At 40.5% G+C, this 18710-nt stretch overlaps 1 protein-coding gene across 9 annotated transcripts in view; it reads left to right on the top strand.

The window, feature by feature from the left end:
• MYLK (myosin light chain kinase) overlaps positions 1-18710 on the top strand; it is a 196917-nt gene that overhangs the window by 153839 nt on the left and 24368 nt on the right. For all 9 annotated transcript variants that reach the window (XM_064435022.1, XM_064435026.1, XM_064435024.1 and 6 more), the window contains 4 exons: positions 11516-11818; positions 15376-15411; positions 15511-15604; positions 16580-16783. In XM_064435022.1, the coding sequence (XP_064291092.1) occupies positions 11516-11818; positions 15376-15411; positions 15511-15604; positions 16580-16783 (637 nt within the window). The remainder of the gene's footprint in view (positions 1-11515; positions 11819-15375; positions 15412-15510; positions 15605-16579; positions 16784-18710) is intronic.

Genomic DNA, 18710 nt, shown 5'->3' with positions numbered 1-18710 from the left:
TTATTTACAGGTAAAAAAAAAGATCAGCCAAAATCTAGATCTGTGGCATCTGGCTCTGGAAGGGCTAATTGAACCCACCTTGATAGGGATGCTTCAGGGAAATCCAGGGAAGTTCTGCAAGCCAAGATGTGATTTGGCTAAAACATTAGTCTGTGGGATGGGTCTGCTTCTGTGCTCGGTTGCCTGCAGAGGGGTATCACATAAGGTGGTGCCCTGGCAGCCACAAGGGTGTGAGCAAGGCAAGAAATGTGGGTCTAAGGACATAGATTAATGTCTGACTCCAATGAAACCAATGGCAAAATACCTTTAACCCAAATTGGACTGGAGATTCATTCCAGCCATCCAGTGAATACCATATGAGGTTAATGAGTACAGTCACACTTTTCAGGTGCAATATCCACTGAAGCAGACTGAATGTGACTCAGTTGCTTGTTGCACTACATATTGTCAATAGAGGCTTCCTGATTATTTAAATTAACTCCTTTAATCCAGCTACAAGATAACTGGATGAATGAATATAAATATCAAGTGGATTCCAGCAACATGCCAGAGAATTCAAGAACAGAAGAAAATAGAGTCAGTATTTTTCCCATGATGCATAGATAAATTGTACTACCCCTTCCAACAGTGGGTTGTACAGGTCAGAAGTACAGCTAGTTTAAAAATGAACACCACTGGTCCTTGAATAAACATATACACTGCTCTGGGTATAGGTTTTGGCCTCAAAACCCAACACAGCTGATTAGCAGCTGGAAGAATGGCAGGAGATTAATTGTTCTTTACATTTCCCTCCTTTTCATTCTTTCCCAGGCAACTGCTGCAGGCAGCTAATTCTAGCAGGTTATTGGGCAAGATGGATTTTTTTTAGCTGCACAAGGCTGACAATTCCTATTATCTTGTTACTGTGTGAGCCTTGACTCATTATTATATAAGTCACTGGTTTATATCCTTTGGAGTTAATTGGTTTGAAAGTCTTTGAATTCTATAACCTTATAAAGCTACATCTCAGCCTCCTGCTTTGCTCTTGCCTAAGAAATGTGCCAGAGAACCGTGGGATTCCCAGAGATGCTTTTGGGAGAGTTGGGTGAAGAATCCTTACAACATGCAGGAGTTTGCCATGTGTTTTGGCTGATGACAAGCTCTCTGTTTCCAGCTAAAAAGAATAAATTCCATCTTGTAAAATTGCCAAGCTCTTCAGTGAGACATCTCGCTGATGTCAGCACTGCTGAAGGCGTGACAAGGCCTCCTAGCTTGCTGCACATGCATTTTAAGGCCAGATTCTTCCATCTGGGCACTCAAAAATGTGGGAAAAGGGAGCAAAAATGTCTTCCTTATAGGAAGGGAGTTAGAATCTCACTATGAGATAAAATCCTTCAGACTGTTTGCACCTTTAAAGATGTCAAATGTTCACTGAAGTAGGAAGGTATTTTTCTCTAAAGCCTTTCAGTCAAAATAGGGAAGTTGTGTTTCTCTGAATATGCAAAACCTGGCACTTCTGAGTCTACCAAAGCTCATCCTTAGTCCTAAATTCCTGCCTGTCCATTCTCTCTGCACCATCCCACGTACTGGGAAGAAACTTGCTCTCCTTGCCCTGATCCCACTTTCATAACAAGCATTGGTGGAGAAAGTCCTGGTGCTCCAGATCAGCTCTGTTTGCCTCAGCCCTTTTTAATAAGGCTCTAAATCCAGTGTGAGCTGCCTCCCTGTAAGTTTACTGAGAAAAGGCACATCCATGTGTGTGTGCTCAAAACACTGCTGCCTGACCACACTGCACAACTGAGCCTTGAATGTGTTGAAACTGCAAATACAGAACATTTGCTTTCTGGAGGAGCGTGCCTGAGCAGACCCAGAGCTGCATTTCTCAAAGGGCTAGCTAACAGCCTTGGCTCTTCTGAAATTTAGCAAATCAAAGACATTTGTTAAAATATAAAATGAAAGTAATATGGAAATAAAGATGCATTTATTTTATTATTATTGCCTCTTTAATATTAATAATTATTACCTCTTTTAATTTATTATTACCTCTTACAACCATGTAGGTTTCAAATGTTTCATGCTGATGGGCAAGTTTATTATGTGAAAGACTCCAATAAACATTTCTCAAATTAAATTTGGACTGTAGCACATGTCAAGGAGCAGGTTACCCAGCAAAGTTGTGCAGTCTCCATCCCTGGAGGTATTCAAGTTGAGAGTGGATAAGCATCTGAAAAATCTGGTCTGACCTTATAGCTGATCCTGCTTTGAACAGAAGGTCTAAAGACCTTCCTAAGGATATTTAAGACCATCCTGGATCTTGGTTTTATACTTGCAGTTGTCAAAGACCTTTCTTCACAAAAAAACCCCACATTATTGACTTAACCTCCAATCAGAGGACAAAGGATTGAGCTTATCTGCCAGGGTTCAAATCAAAAATGATCCTGCTATGATTTAAACTCTGAATCCTAGATTGCAAACTCTATCTGAGTACAATTTGTAGAAATTATTTTTAATAATGACATCTAGGGAAATAAAGATACCCTGCATTCCTTTGAATTTATCTCCCAAAGTCTTAAATTTTAACTGTCAGTCTCAGGCCTTAACTACAGTCTGAATTGAACTGAACAAGGGTTCTGACACCTAAAGCATTTAAATAATTTATGATCGATGCTGTTTGGGTCATGGGAAAGGATGCTCTTGAAAGAAGGGCCCGACTTCATTCTAAAGGGTTTTATTTCCTTTAATGAATATCAGTGAACAAAATGTCCATTACACTCAGCCTCCATTGTGAGCTGTGTGCAGTCCACACAGCAAATGCACTGACACATAAACAAGTTAGAGGAGACTTTTTAAATAATGGTGTGCTGCAGAGCACAGAGCCCTCAGCCACAAGGACTGAGCCTTGTGATTCACTTTGTACAGGCACTAATAATATTGGGAGACCTGCAAGTCTGTGAGACATCCAAGTTAAGCAGGATCTTCTTTTAAAGGGTTGACTGGTCCCAGAATGTCCATGTTGAGCTCTTCTCTATTGTTATGATCAGCTCTCTTAAATAAGCAATTTCCTTAGCTGACTGATCTCTCTAGGGAGATTTTGTAACATGTTTCTGCTCCAAAATCAAAACAGCCTGATGTGAGATTGAGCTAATGATTTATAGCAGACAGGGTGTCAGATGGAAGTAGACTTCTGTTGCCAAAGCTGTTAAATGAGCCAACGATGAGCTTAGTGTAAAATATGCCTGATTTAGGCAAGGTAGAGCCCTCAGTTTACAGTGACAGCAAGGAATATTAGTTTCTTTTGTGCCATTTATTGGATTTATTTGATATACTTATCAAAATTATGATTCTGAACATTTAGCTGTGTGACAGTCCCAGGTCTGTATCCACCTTTGAAAAAGAAACTTGGTTTTCCTCCTGGCTAAAGCTGGGTACTATGGCAGAGGCCAAAGGATAACACAGAATTCAACAAGGGTGTCTGGCACTAGAGAAATAATCTATTCTGCAGCTATGTCACAAACTTGCCACATGCTTTTGGGCTTATTGCTTCATGTTTCCATGCCTACTATTCAGGGGCTTTTTGATGATCCATGTTTAGTGAATACTTTGTATATCAGTGCTGTCTTTTAGGTTTTTTTAAAGACAGAACTAGAAACACACATACTACCTAACTGGGGGCTGATTTTGACCAACCTTGTTTGTCTTTTATCAATCCTTGGGATTTTTACTGTTCCTGATGTGGTATTTTGTGTGTATATATGTATATCTATATATGTATATGTATTGTAAATACACACACACACGTGTCATGGTGATTAGTAAGCTCTGTGGTAGATATATGCAAAAGAGAAAGAGCAATGTCATTAGACACTGAGAGGCCTAAAGTTAAAAGTTATGGTGTTTTTATTACTCTCAGCACTGGTGCATGTACTGTGATTTGCAGCCTTCTCTGCTGTTGAAAAGTGATAAACCAAGTACTCAAGGACACACATATACATATATACACACACAGGCATGCATTCAATACCTTGAATTCACTAATACCTGCTCCTCTGCTCCATTCCATACTTGACTTGGGATGGAGAAGTTACTTTTCCTGAGGAAGGTGTTACTTCTCTGCCTTTAGCAGAATCTGTGAGAGCCCAGTCTTTCCAAGCACAAATGAAAAAATACAAGTCTACTTGAGAGCAAGGTCTGATCATCACTAACTCCAACAGTCATTGAATGTAATGGTAGGATTATTAATTGCTGCTATGAAGGGCTTGGTTCTGCTTCCACAAGTCACATATATGCAAGCTATATTAGCATTTGTTTTCTCCCCCGAAACTCTGTTACAAGGAAATGTGGTAGCAAACCCAGCAGTGCACAGTGACCCTTTCTGCACTGTGAATGCATTGTGGGAGATCCTGAGAAATCTGGCTCAGTGCTCACCACTCAGACAGAGAGGACCCAGTGGTCAGGGTTCTGTGCTCCCTCTCTGGAAAAGTTAAGTGCAGACATCTGGGAAGCAGACAGTCAAGCGAGACATCCATAGACATTTTGACACTGAATATTGCAGCTCAGAAGTGCAAATATGAATGATTCTGAAGTTCTTTTTTTGAAAAACATCAGATTTTATCTTGCAGTATCTATGTGATTCCCTGTTTACAGTCAGGTCAAGAATGCAGTGAATTTCCTAAGAATATGTGGGTGGACTCGCTCTGTAACCTTCAACCTTTCAAATTCCTCTGGATTGCTGGAGTATTTTTGTCACTGGTTTTATGGTTAAAGGGCAACTACACTGGTGGTTGAGATGTCTTATGTTGCTGCTGTTGTAGTTCAAGAGTATAGTAACCTCCACTGTCAGCTCCCCACTAATGCATAGTAGCTCTCCAGCTGTACCAAAACTAAATTTTCAGAGAAAGACAAAAATGTGTAGAGGAAAAACAGTTTACTCTGCTCTGTGCATCAGTGCTGCCACACTAATCCAGGTTTATCCCTTGAATGGCCATGTAGTTTCAATGTAATTTCTGTTAGGAGAAGTTTCAGTACAGCTCCATGCATAGTTGCTGTTTCCTGATGCTTTTTTTTTGAGGAAGAAAATAAATATATTGACAATTGCAACAATATTCCTGTATTTTACCTAGTTACTCAAAAATTATTAATCACAAATCCTGCATGCAAACATGGGGTTCCTAAGACCCAAACTCACTCCAGTGGAGACTAATCCACTGATAGTCCTACTAGGAAAACTTCTAAAATTTATTCTGCCTTTCAGCGGGCACATTTGGGAGCTCTAATTCAATCAGTTATCAAAGCAGATACCTAACGTGCAGCACATGAGTAATCCGAACAGCTTGTTGATTCAGGCTCGGCAGCAGATGGTTTAGAAAAAGGCTCCTGAGAATGCATTATATATTTGTTTGTTCCATTAGGCCTGTGGCAGAAGGAGATGTTCTTGTGCTGAGGGCATTTGCGTGGGAGTGCTGAGCTCTGGTTTCGTTCCCAGCTCCATTCTCCTGTGTGTCCTTGGGCAAGGTCATTTTACACTTCCCTGCCTCAGCTACCCCAAGAGCACAAAGTGATGCTCTGGGCCACCAGTATTTGTGAGCTACTTTATCCACAGGTCTCAAAAGGGCAGCTTTTAAATAACTTCATTTTCTGTCAGAGTGGTCAGGAGGAGCAATCTGGTGAGAGTATTCTGCAGTGCATTTTACAGGGGAGGTGTAAATTTCAAACTCTGGACTAACAAATCTTTACCATGGGGTCCTTGCCTCTGCTGTTTTTTAGGAGAAAACTCACGTTCATTTCAGTTTCTCTTGAGTTGTTTTGCAAGAAAATGCAGACATTCTTTAATTTAACTTTATTCTAAACCTGTGGTAGACTAACGTGCAGGGTGTATGGTTAAGGGGTAATATCTCTACTTGTAGCACTCCTCTCTCTTGGAAAAAGAGCTGCAGGGCATAGTTTTCCAAGCACAGCAGCGAGGTCTGCCGTGACCCCGAGCCCTGTCAGCAATAGTGCCGAGTTCAGTTATGACCTTTTATGGTTTCGCTTTTCTCCTGCTGATGGATTTCAAATGAAAGCTTTGCCAGTGCTGTCGGCATGGACAGTGTTCAACTGGCTTTTGCAGCATATTAAATACCTTCCCTGGCTAAACAGCTTGTGGAATGGAATTAAATTGTTTCTTTCTGTCTGTTCTTTATCTGGCAGACAAATATCACAATAGCTAATAATAGTATTATACAGTAATATGATAACTGGATTTAGAAAGAAAACAAACCAATTTTGAGAACAGATAAAGAAAACTACTTCAGAGACATTGCTTCAGTGCTGTCTCTGCTCATAAAAGAAAGGGAAGAAAGACTTTTCAGAGGCTGTGGTTATACTGTTCTCAGTTTTCAGAGGCTTTCTGCTGGAACAGTGTCTCTGCTTAAGAGCCAGGGCCGTGTGAGCTCTTAATGCACAGCAAACTCCATTGCCTTGCCTTGGCTCAGCCTGACCCTCACAGCAAGTAGCAGAACAATTTCCATTTCCCTGCACTCCGATAAGGAGATTGCTGCCTTTTTTGGTCTCTTGGAATGGTTCTTGTGTTCTGAGGGCTCTGTAAACTGAGCCATGTGGAGAAGGCAGTGAGGTCTAGATAGCAGAGTCTCCTGTCACGTGGGTGTCCTGCATGAGCTGTGGGTTTGCCTCCACTGCAGAAAGTCCCTTTGCTTATGCAAAGGAATTTTCACAGAAACACGGAATATTCTGATTTGGAAGGGACCCACAAGGATCATCGAGTCCAACCCTGAAGTGAATGGCCTGTCCAGGGACTGAACCCACAACCGTGGTGTTATTAGCAACATGCTCTAACCAATACACCACTGCAGAAAAGGCAATCACATCAAGTCACATTTGTCTGATAAACAACAATGATTTAAAGGCCAAGCATGCTTATGTTTTATGCTTCTCAGAGTGCACAAATACAAATTAATTAAAGTTTACTTCAGGCTGTATATCAAAACCTGTTTACCAAAATATTTCTGAGAATTTATCTGAGGAAGGAGTGCAGCTGAATTCAGTTTGAGAGTAAATAACAAGTGTGTGTTTTACTGCTGGTATGGTCTTAAAAGTGGCTTAAACATTTCATGTGGGGCCAACTCATCACATTATCATTCATCCTAAGGAATACATGCCACAAAGAATAAACTGGAATCTGACCTCATTGCTTTTGGGGTAGTGGTAATTTACACCTCCCCTTGTTGAGAAGCAGGGAGTTTTAATCTGCGTCTCATTTGCTGGAACACAAAGGGCTAAAAAGCTCCTTCATATCACCTCCAGTCTCCTCTTACTCCTCTCTGCTTGGCTTATGGCTCACAGCACACAGGAGTCACTCCTGCTACTTCCTCTGTTCAGCAACTCAATGCATCTCTGTGCTGCTCTGCAAACTGTTCCTGAGTCAGGTTTGAGGCCAAATTAGCTGCTCCTTTGCCTGCCACAAGGCCTTGGAAGCCAACTTGGGGCAACCCTACTCGTATTCCTAGAGAGATTTACAAGCAAAGGCATTGAAGTTTGTAGGATTCTGACCAGGCTCAACAGGACTGTGTGGATGCAGCCAGTCTGACCATGATCATCCAGAATATCATCAGTCTTGATTTAAGGGTTATGTAAATGCTCAAAGTTAGCCAAGGCTGGAGTACCCCTAGTTTCATATGGTTGAGTTACCTTATGGTGGCTTTCTTTTGTTGCGTGTAACAGTGAAATTGAAGTTAGAGCTCAATATTTTAAATTAGCTCCTTCTCCTACAGAAATGTGCACAAGTGCACTTTTGGATGCTCTGCCTTTGTTCTACTTCACATATTGGATTGTAGCTAGGATTGTTCCAGAAGAGCAAAAACAAACTTCTGGCCCATTAAAACCAATGTAAAGGCCTCATAACATAAGCCTAAGTATAAAATATGATTGTGCATGTCAAAAACTGCACTTGACATGCAGTGGAATATTGGAGACAAGCAGCTCAGGGACATGAATGGTATAGGAAACACTAAAAGAGAAGAGAAAGAAAATAGTGAACTTGTGCTTGTCTTCCCCACTCCTTTTCAACTCATGGGATGTTTTTGTTGGAAGCAGTTAATTGTGCTGATAGAGATTTCATATTCCAAAAGGGAATGTAATTTGGCAAAATATTCTAGCTTTCAATACAGACAGATGAATACAGGGTAACCTTTAAAATCGCCATAGAATAAACTATTGAGAAAGAAAACAGACACATGGAGAGACCATCTGCAGGTTCTTTGAATGTGCAGAGCTGTAGAATACCATCCAGTCTGATACCAAGTCATTTTTAAGCATGTTAAAATGGTACATATACATCTGTCATATTCAAAAAGAGCAAAGATTAGGCTTTCATTCCTGTTTAGGATCTCCCATAGCAGCTACTACAGTATTTATACACTGAACAGATCTGAAAGCAGCAGCACATGATAGACTTCAAACAGAAACGTGCATCTTTCTGGCTCAGAAAGAGTCCAGCCAAGGTTGCAGGTTTTCGTTTCTGCCTGTCAAGAAAAATGCCTTGGGAATATAGAAATGTTCCAAGGGTAGCAGATACTAGTCTAAAGCCATGTGGCATTTCCTTTGCCACTGCTATCCCCTTGGCCATGAATTTTTTCTCTGCAGTGCTCACATACCTAAGCCTTGCTTCTGTAAACCATGCAGGCCAGAGGGACTCCAGTTGTCTAGGTGACTCATGGAAAGAGAGCTTACTGAGGGAACTGAGGCCTAGGAAACTGATAAATCATGCCCAGAGCTTCATTTGGAAGCAGAAGCCTGTTGAAAGTCAGCAATGAGAGAGTGTATTTTCATGTCCTGCACAGGAAGCAGGTACCATGCTCTGCAAATACTGAAACAGAAGAACACTTTCTCCTTATCAATTCATGCACAGCAGTAAAGCAACCTAACACTTTATTTTTAAAGCAACACATACATCCAGGTTTGGCTGTGTGCATAGCAGATGTCAAAGACTCTGCACTGCTTTGACAAACTTCAGCAGATGCCACTGTAAGGTGATGGACTACTGGCTTGGCCTTTCTTCAAAGTATTTTCCTCCTGCTGTCGGCAACTGCTCTGTTTTGTTTGGATTTAGGATAAATCAGCAAAGTTCTATCTGCAGTTTGAGATGATGCAGTGATGGTTACATTGAAGGAAAACAAGACATAGGGCTGAATATTCCACTCCTGTAAAGATTTTGAGAAGGACAGAAAATCATTCCCAGCAAGGCCTGCATAGATAACAAGTTGTAGTGAAAAGAAGATGCTGTTGCCACTCTCTGACTAAAATCATCCAATCCACGTGTGCCATGCCAGCAGTTCTCTGATGGCTGCTGTGGGTATGGTACAAACATGCTGATACTGCAAATGGTGTGGGCACTGAATCCTCACTTCTTGCAGCTCCAGGGAGGCTGGTACAGGAGTGGGACAGGAGCAGTACAGGGCAGAGGGGTGCTGCTGTTTGGGCACCAGGAGATCAAGGCTCAGTTCTCAGCTTTGCAGAATCTCTCTTTCTAAGCTTAGACAAATCATGTAAGTCCTCTGTGATTCAGTTCATTACATATCTACTCTATAAATTCCTGCTTGCTAATAGCCCCTTCCATTCTGCCAGAAAATGAGGTGAGTAAAATGTGACCACTAAGCAGGACAATAAGCTGTTCCAGAGGTTAAGGACATCTGGTCTCTGACATGTGTTTAACAAAACATGTGCTGTATAATGATGACTCCTAGTGGAACGGTGTTTTAAGTGTTGCCAAAATGAACAAAGACAATCTTGATTCTGGCAGTCACTTTTTCTTCCACCTGGGGGTTCTCATACTGAATGCACTGGCGTACTCAGTGTCTACCTCCCTTCCTCCCTCTCAGTCTTTTCCCTCATACTTGAAAATTTCTATTTATATGTCTTCTAATATGTTTAAGTTGTAGAGCGAGATGGATTTTTCATCACAACTGAACTAGAGATTTTTTTCAGGGAATGAAAATTGGGCAATGAAACTTGCACTCTTCCAAACAGTGAATTGATACTTAACTATCTTGATCAGATTAGACTGTCTTAATTTCCCTCTCCGTGAGTTAAACCACAGGAGTCAGAGGAGAAGTTTCTCTGTCCAAGAACCAAAGGCATGTTTCTGACAAATTGTGGCTATTTCTGTCAGCTCGATAATTTTCCTAGGAATGATAATTTGAGTATAGAGGGATGTAGTCTGTCACAGTGAGGCTTTGATCAAAGTCTACAACAGCTTCCCCCAGCATTTGGATGTTTTTATTGCTGAGAAAGTGGCAGTATTTTTTGGCTGCTTTGTCAGCTCTGCCTTTCCTACAGAGCAAGTAATAATGCCCATTAGAAGCTTGAACAAGCAAAATGGGACAGGATTTTATCATTCCATGCTCAGTGCAACCACTGCATCTCACGCTTTCTTTTTGGTTTTCCTCTTCTCTCATTTATCCCATCCTTTGATTCCTCTTTCAACCTTTGGCCATTAGTTCATCCACATCAACATCATCATTATTTTGTAGGTTTTACTAGATTATTTCTGAGAGGATTATTTCCAGAGAAGCTATTTGTTCCCTTAAAAGTCTTTTTAAGTGCTTAAATTCCACACTTATTTTCTAGCAATTTATTTTAAAAGTCATCATTTTTCTGTCTTAGAAGAACATTCATTTCAATAATTAATCATTCGACTAAATCTTGAAAAAGCCATGTAATTGCAAGGCTGTTGTATTTTCTCAGGTGCTTGCATAGTTGGCTGCACATCTGCACACGAGGTTCTGGTGATACTCGTTTTACTCATCTAAATAAGGACTTCAGTAGCAATCCTCTAACTGAGGAAACACAGAAGTATCTATCTTCCACCTCCTCAACAATTTTTAAAATGCATATGAGATTTTAAAAATCTCACTATTTAAATTATATATTCTAAATTGAACTCCTTCTTACCGAGAAGTGTGCTAGACTTCCAAAAACTGCATAGATTAATTCGTTCACTAAATATATATTGTTATATAAATATATATAAGATATCTTATATATATATCTTATATATATGTCTTATATATATATATGATATACATCTTATATAGATATTTATAAGATATATATATATAAGATATATGTTATATATCTGCACTAAATTGTTGGCAGATAAACTTGTCACCCTTCAAGGCCTTGTTTCCATGCCAGCAAACTGGTTCTAGTATTTCTGCTGCCCTGGTGTATTTGGAAGAGTGGCACTTTCTGAGGCTGTGAAAGGTGAGCAGTGGCCCTGTAGTGTGGAAGCAGATGAAGGGAGCTGAAGGAAGCACATCACAGTGATGGGACTGTTACAGGGGTGTTCCTCTAAGGAAGATCACCAAGGCGTGGTTTGCACCATGGTGGGAGATTGCAGGCATGGCTAGGACTGGTTTTAGCCTCCAGTGTTTCCATAATGATCGCTGTGAAGCAGAGCAATGGAATGGGAAGAGAAGGGCCAGGAACACCCTGCTGATGTTCTGTCTGATCCTCATGATGTGCACTGTGTGCGTTTTTGCAGATAAACCAGACCCACCTGCCGGAACCCCTTGTGCGTCAGACATCCGGAGCTCCTCCCTCACGCTCTCGTGGTACGGCTCCTCCTACGACGGCGGCAGCGCCGTGCAGTCCTACACTGTGGAGATCTGGAACTCGGTGGACAACAAGTGGACAGACCTCACCACCTGCCGCAGCACCTCCTTCAACGTGCAGGACCTGCAGGCTGACCGGGAGTACAAATTCCGCGTGCGAGCTGCTAACGTCTACGGCATCAGCGAGCCCAGCCAAGAGTCTGAGCTGGTAAAGGTTGGAGAGAAAGAAGAAGGTAAGTTCTTACGAGGAAAAAACCATCTCAATCCAATAGAACTCTTCCTTGAGAGTTCCTTAGTGAGGCCAGAGAGCTGCACATCCTCCTTCCTACATGTCTCTGTGGCTGTAACTGTGCTGAGGTCCTTTACAGACTTCATTTGGGTGTCTGAGCACATCAGTTCTGCCGTGTGGAAACTTGGCTTCAGTTTCCCAAATCCCTGCCTTGTGAAAGCAAGCACTAATTCTCATTCTGGCTTGCTGGGTAAGTGCTGGCTGAAAGAATTCTGCAGTTCAGTGCACAGGTAATGGGAAATGAAACTTTTCACAGATGTTACACATTCAGTCCATGCCCAGTTGGAAAATGATGGTTGGTAGCTTAACTGAAATAAGCCAATGCTGTAATCATTGTAGTTTATACTGGACACACCATGGAAAAACAAACCATAAACACTATTCCAAATTTGATTTTGGAAATAATGAATGTGCTTGCTGCTAGCCAAGCACAGAATATGCAGCAGAAAATAAATTGGCACCTTGCAGCTAGCTGTATTTCCCATGCTTTCAATCCCAGCATGATAGTGTACCTCAGTCCTGTGTCCCCTAGTACACCCAGCTTGTGAATTCAAGGCTATCCTACTTAGCATGTTGGTTTTGCAGCATTATGGGTGCCAAAATATTTTTTAGAGTTTTTAGTTAGAGTTGCATGTACTTTTAAAAATATTTTTCCATATTTTTTACTTCTTAATTGTTTTTTAAGATCTTCTCAAAGGGCTAATAGGGAGAGTTTGATCATTGTAGAAATTATTCAGGAACTGGTACAAAACTTGAAACACACAAATGTCAGCATTATTTTTCAAAACCAGAAAGTGACCACATATTTCTGTGCATACCTCCACCTACCTTCTGTGCAAGGATGACTTTGATAGTCATCTTGCCAAAAAGCCCAGACCAGGAATAACAAATTCTACCATTTTTCCTGGTTTTGAGCAGTGAACTAGGTGTTGTGTCCCTCCCTCTTCATTTATGTGTGCAGGGCTTTAGAGCTTGAACTGTTACACATAACCCTTGTGAAGTTATCTTTTATTGCTAAAGGAAGACAAAATGGTAGCAAAGTGATGCAGCATCACACAACTGTGTAAGCTCTCAAACAAAAGTAAATCATATTTCTCTTCAAGTGCTAAATTGGATGCATGCTGAGGAATCGCTTCCCTCTATTTGCAAGATTTAAAACCAGTCTAATTCAAGATGCACCTTCTCTTCAAAGTGGGGAAAATAACATTAGGAGTAGCAATAAAATTGAAAGGAAGCTAGATGGTATTGGCTCTTCATAATAAAATTCTCTGTGTTTGAATGCCCTCTTCTTTAGTTGCAGGACAAACATCTAGGGCTGGAGACCTGACTCTTCTCTTTTTTTTCCTAGAGCAACCACTACCTATATTGGACCAAACAAGTTATTTTTCCATTTAAGTCTGAGCATTTTCTTACATAGATTTAGTACAAAAGGCTAGAAAGTGTATGAGTCATTGCAATACACATTTTTTAAAAAGCACCCAAAAGGTTGTTTTCAGAAAGAAAATGTATTCTGTTTGCAGGAAGGGGGAGGTTGTCTTTGTGCTCTCAATTCTAGAGCTTATTGATTTCAATTCTTGATACTGCAGATAGTGTGGAAAAAGAGCAAATAATTTAAAGTGTGATTTTTCAAGTGTGAGAATATAACTGGTGCTTTAATTAAAGGCAGTGGAAAAGGCATGTGTTCAGCACCTGTCAAAGTCAGGACTTTAAGCTGCCATCTTTGTGAACACTTAGCTGAGTAACTCGGGATTTTCTAGGCTGCCAGGAAATCTGATTACTGATTTTCATACTGAGGTGGCCAGCACATATTAGCAATGTCAGTATAATCTTAGTGAAGAAAGGCATGGCTAAATTTTCTCAGTGCATTTGAAGAAAACTAAAATAAGGTTGTAAATCTCAACAGATTAAAGCGTGCATTGCCATGTTTGAGGAAAATTTGGTACTGTCGACTGACTTCCGAGAAAGGTTTTAGCACAGCTGCTCAGCACTTACCAAGCTCAGATATGTACCACTTAGATAATTTAGGCTTCCACTGGTGGACCAAACTGTTCCTATTCTGTGGCTTCAATGCAGTGTCGCTGCAGAACCGGGCACTGACTTCTTGTCTAAGCAGTATTTGGCAGACATTACCTACTGGCAGCCTGGCTGGGAGCAGCTCCCTTACACAGCCCTTAAAAGGGGAGGAAAATGTTATGTGCTCTGTGCAGGAGTGGTTTGTAGCTGAGGAAGGTCCGAGAACAGCTACCCTGGGTGGGGAAGGCTCCCTTCCCTCCCTGCTCTTCTGGTAGATCTCTGCAAACCAGCTTTCTGTGCAGGAATATGCAAGGGTTGCAGCTCCAGACAAAAAAGAGAGGAAGGCTTTAGAAACAGGCTTTATTCACTTGATTGGCTTTGCTACCAGCACACAGATGCAGCATTTTGTGTAAGATGTGAAAGGGTCTGATGCCTCAGACCAAATATCTGCTCCCCCTGCAGCCTTTATTTCTGTTGTTCTGTTCTTCTCATTCTCTGCATCTAACTCTGTGCTCTAAAGCACCTAACAGCACCCAGAGTACTGCATTTATATAATAACACAGATCTGCTGACACAGCGGGGATAAATCCCTTGGTTAGGCTTGCACCTCATGATGGCAAAGTGCAGCTTCAGCAGCTACAGGACAATCAACAGATCACTGTGTAACAAATCACCTTTGCAGTTTTCAAATCACTGGTCACAGCCACAGGTCTCAGGAGCAAGCCAAGTGTAAGTAATGTATAACAACATGCCAGCTATAGCCCCTTTCCCCTTATACCCTCAGGCAGAAAGCACTGCTACAGGCAGTTCATGTATATGAAAATTAGAAATGAAAATCAGGACACTCAGGCCAGCTTTTAAAACTCTGTAGGTCACTGGGTTCACCTGTCTTTGAGTCTGCCTGCAGAACTCAGGCTTCTTTTGAACCTCAATGATTACAGAATTTAGCTATGCTCGGGGGAATTCATGCTGTTCAATTTTCTCTGTATTTGGAGTCTGAAAGGTTTGTCTGGATGCTTTGTAGGGAATATATGAACTTGCCTAACTTGGCTTCTCAATTGAAAAAAGGCATATCAAAGCCAAGAAAAAATTGTAATGGAACAAGAAGTGTTATTGATTTTAATATTTTAATTTATTTTCTATTTCCCTGAGGCATTCTAAAGTTATTTCTTAGATTACTTTGAACTGATGCAGTATGCTGATATTTCTAGTAAGCAGGTATAATTGACAAGTACTGCAAACCACAGGAATGTGATTTATTCAGAAACGGTGACTAGATTGTGACTGGATAGTCAATAGTGGTGAAGAAGTGGTGAAGAGATTTTAATTATGAAGTTAATGCACAAACACCCTGACTACTTTTTGTTGTTCTGCCATAGGGTCTATCAGTTGTCCATGTCACTTTGAATATCTTCTATAAGTGAATATAATTATATAAGTATATATCCCATATAAAAAGCTATTAATGTCTTTTTATTTTCCTCACAGAACCCAAAGGGGATGAAGTGGAGCTATCTGACGATGGTAAGAAGTGCATGTTTAAAACAGGACAAATACAAATCTGTGTTCTTCATTCACACTTTCTGGAGGTTTATAATCATGGCCCCTAATGCTTATTTGTAGAGGAGAAAGAAACAGAGGTGGAATATCGGACGGTTACGATCAACACTGAACAGAAGGTGTCAGATGTCTACAACATCGAAGAAAGACTGGGATCGTAAGTACTGGGCTGTGCTGTTGAAGACACACAGTTTTCAAGGCTACCAGCCAGTTATGACGATCATGTGCATTTATTCTTTGACTGTCTTGCACTTTCAACATCCCAGTTGGGCTCCTTTGCAGCAGTAAAAATAGTTTTCAATGTATTTTGGCTTCCACTCCATAAAGATCCTTTGCTCCTATTAGCTGATTTTAAATAGGCACTACATGTATTTCTGGCAAGGAGAATGGAGCCCACATATGAAAAAAGCTAGAGGATTCATTCTTTTTTCACTGTCCTAAAAGCTATCTGAAAAAAAAAAAAGGTACACATTGTGTACTTGCATTTCCATTATATCCATTAGTGGTAATAAGATTATCCTGCCCACGGGCTGGAATCTCTGTTGACAGTGGCCATAATCCCAAGAGCATTAATACTATTGCTGAGAGAAGGTCAGTGATTAGCTTGGCTGTGTTTCTCAGGGCCCCAGCTCGTGGTGGTGTGAACTGCAGGCCATGATAATCCTTCAGTGATCGGTGCTGAAGGCCAGGGGATCCTCTGTGCTGCCACGAACAAATCCTGAGAAGTGTAACACTGAGGTAGAATTGTACATTACAGCAAAGGGAAACAATAGTACTGAAGCCTTGAGCATTCAGATTCTGATTTCACCTAAATCCTGTAACTGACATGTCCCATCTTCAGAGGTTTATGACCTGTAGAAAACTGTGTGCAGAAAGACCTGAATTAAAGCCTGGTAGGAGTCCCAATTTTGGAACCCTCCTGTATAAGACTTGTTTAACTGGAATGGCACAGTATCTCTAAACATGGTATTCATTCAAAAGTTTTTGCAGATCAGTATAGAATAACACTTGATACTAAGACATTTTAATTTCAGAATTGAATGGTTGTGCTGGAATATTTAGTAAATTGTTGCTATTTGTGGTGGCCCATATATTGCAAAAACATTTTATGGAAATAGTTATATATTTTCAGGGGAAAATTTGGACAAGTCTTCAGGCTTGTTGAAAAGAAGAATGGAAAAGTTTGGGCAGGAAAATTTTTCAAAGCATATTCTGCTAAGGAAAAAGAAAACATAAGGGAAGAAATCAGCATCATGAACTGCCTACATCATCCAAAACTTGTCCAATGTGTAGATGCCTTTGAAGAAAAAGCCAACATGGTTATGGTTTTGGAAATGTAAGTATAAAGCAAAGCACACTGACAAAGTTAATAATGTTGAAAATAGTTGTGTGTACAAAAGTAGCAACTTACAGACACAGGACTGTCAAACCCTTCATGATTTTCAGACCCTGGATGGTTTTCAGATCTTGCAAATTTTTCCAATTATTTATCGAACTTGTTTAAGCTGTGTAAGTGAATCTGTGTTAATCTTTTAAAAATCAGTCAAAATCTGCTACAGTTGTTGTTGTCTAGTTTGCTTGTTTCTTAAAGTACATGTGGTGGGGTTTTGCAGCTTTACTCTTATTGCCCACTTGGGAGAGGTGAGAATAAAGTTAGCTGCACTTTGGACTTTCATTTGAACCTAAAATGTGTTTGAGGAGGAGAACTTCTTTTACTTCAGGCAGTTCTAAACATGTGTTGAACAGTCTTCCAAACAATAATAGCCAACATAAGCAATATTTATGTCATCCATAATGTACCTGCTTAGTGTGAATCCCATACTTGTGGCACTACCAACTGGAAAGAAGATTAAGTCCTGATCTGTGCTGATGTTTTCCCCAAAAAGTTACTTTAGTTACAGTTCTGCTGCCACAGCAACTTCATGTGCTCTCTGATGCAAGGAGAAGCAGTGTTGTTTTTTTTTTTTTTTGCTGGCTGGAAGTTCTAAGTCAGATATAAATTGTTTGAGGCAAAAGAGACTATATGTCTATTTTGCTTCCTTGGCACTTGCTTAGATTATGTGCAAACTACTACTGCACTGGCATATTTCAGAGATGGGATTTTACAACCCTGGAACTTATGTGCAGGAAGGTGTTTTTATTTTTAAATTGAGCAGTTGAGCAAACTGCCGATGGTAAGGGAAGGGAACCCTACTTAGCTTGGAACTGAGAGCTGGCAGACCTAATGGAAAACAGGGAGATGTATAAAGAGTCTGGAAGAGCATATGGCTTTACATTCCATTAGTTCCCCCCCCGACAGCAAAGGGGTTTTACTCTTTAAAAATGTAGAAAACTGCAATCAAATTTGAAGCAGTTTTGTCACCCAGCCTCAGTAGGATGTGGTTTTAGTCTGGGGTGAACAGCTTCTCTGGTTTTTGAGCCCCCCAACATTCCACTGTGTGGAGCAGCAGCAGAGCAGGTCTGGGCAGTGAGGTGCTGTGTGGCACCTCGAGTCAGGTACCTGGGAGCCTCTCTACTCTCATGTTACCCAGCTGACACAATGCCAGCCCAGCAGCTGCACCTCTGTTGGTAAAGAACCTCCAAGGGATCATTTCTGCTGTAGTTATTAATATAATATTTCTTTGCATATCAGAGAACTCGTGGGAAATAGCTTTTAAAGTTATTACAATCCAAGCTGTTTGTTTCATTTCCGTCAGAGTTTAAATGCATGGATTTCAAATAAATCAAGCTCACTTGCTATCAGTCTGCTTTAAATCAGATTTTAGTAATGACTGGCATTTAGGAACTCCCCTTCTACTCAAATTGATGAGAAGCACCCTTTGATTTTTCTTCCTGTTATTTGTTCATTTTAATTTTATTCCCATACCTTTCCTGGAACCTTTTAAACTTCATACTCTCTGGTTTTAATATTTCTCATTACACTATTTTATATGGTTTGATTTAATATTCAAAATAAAATCAGATTTTTTTTATTATTACTTTTAAATTAAACACTATAATGATGTGCTTTTGCCTGGAGTCCTTTCCCTCTAACATTTACTGGAAGTCAGAGGCAAATCTCAGACATTTCCTTTTCAAATATAGGAACGTATTGGTCCCACCATAAGAATCTCAGTGGAAAAAGTAAATCTGAAAATAGTAGCATGCTGCCACATTCAGCACTGGGAGCTAAGTGCCTCAAGTTTTATATACTTCAGATAGTCAGTTTATTTTGACATAGAACACAAGGAGATTATTGTATTGCAAATTAAGATTATTGGAGC

Source organism: Passer domesticus, chromosome 10, assembly GCF_036417665.1.
Source record: "Passer domesticus isolate bPasDom1 chromosome 10, bPasDom1.hap1, whole genome shotgun sequence".
Classification (NCBI taxonomy): Eukaryota; Metazoa; Chordata; class Aves; order Passeriformes; family Passeridae; genus Passer; species Passer domesticus.
This window is presented reverse-complemented; position numbering and strand designations above follow the sequence as displayed.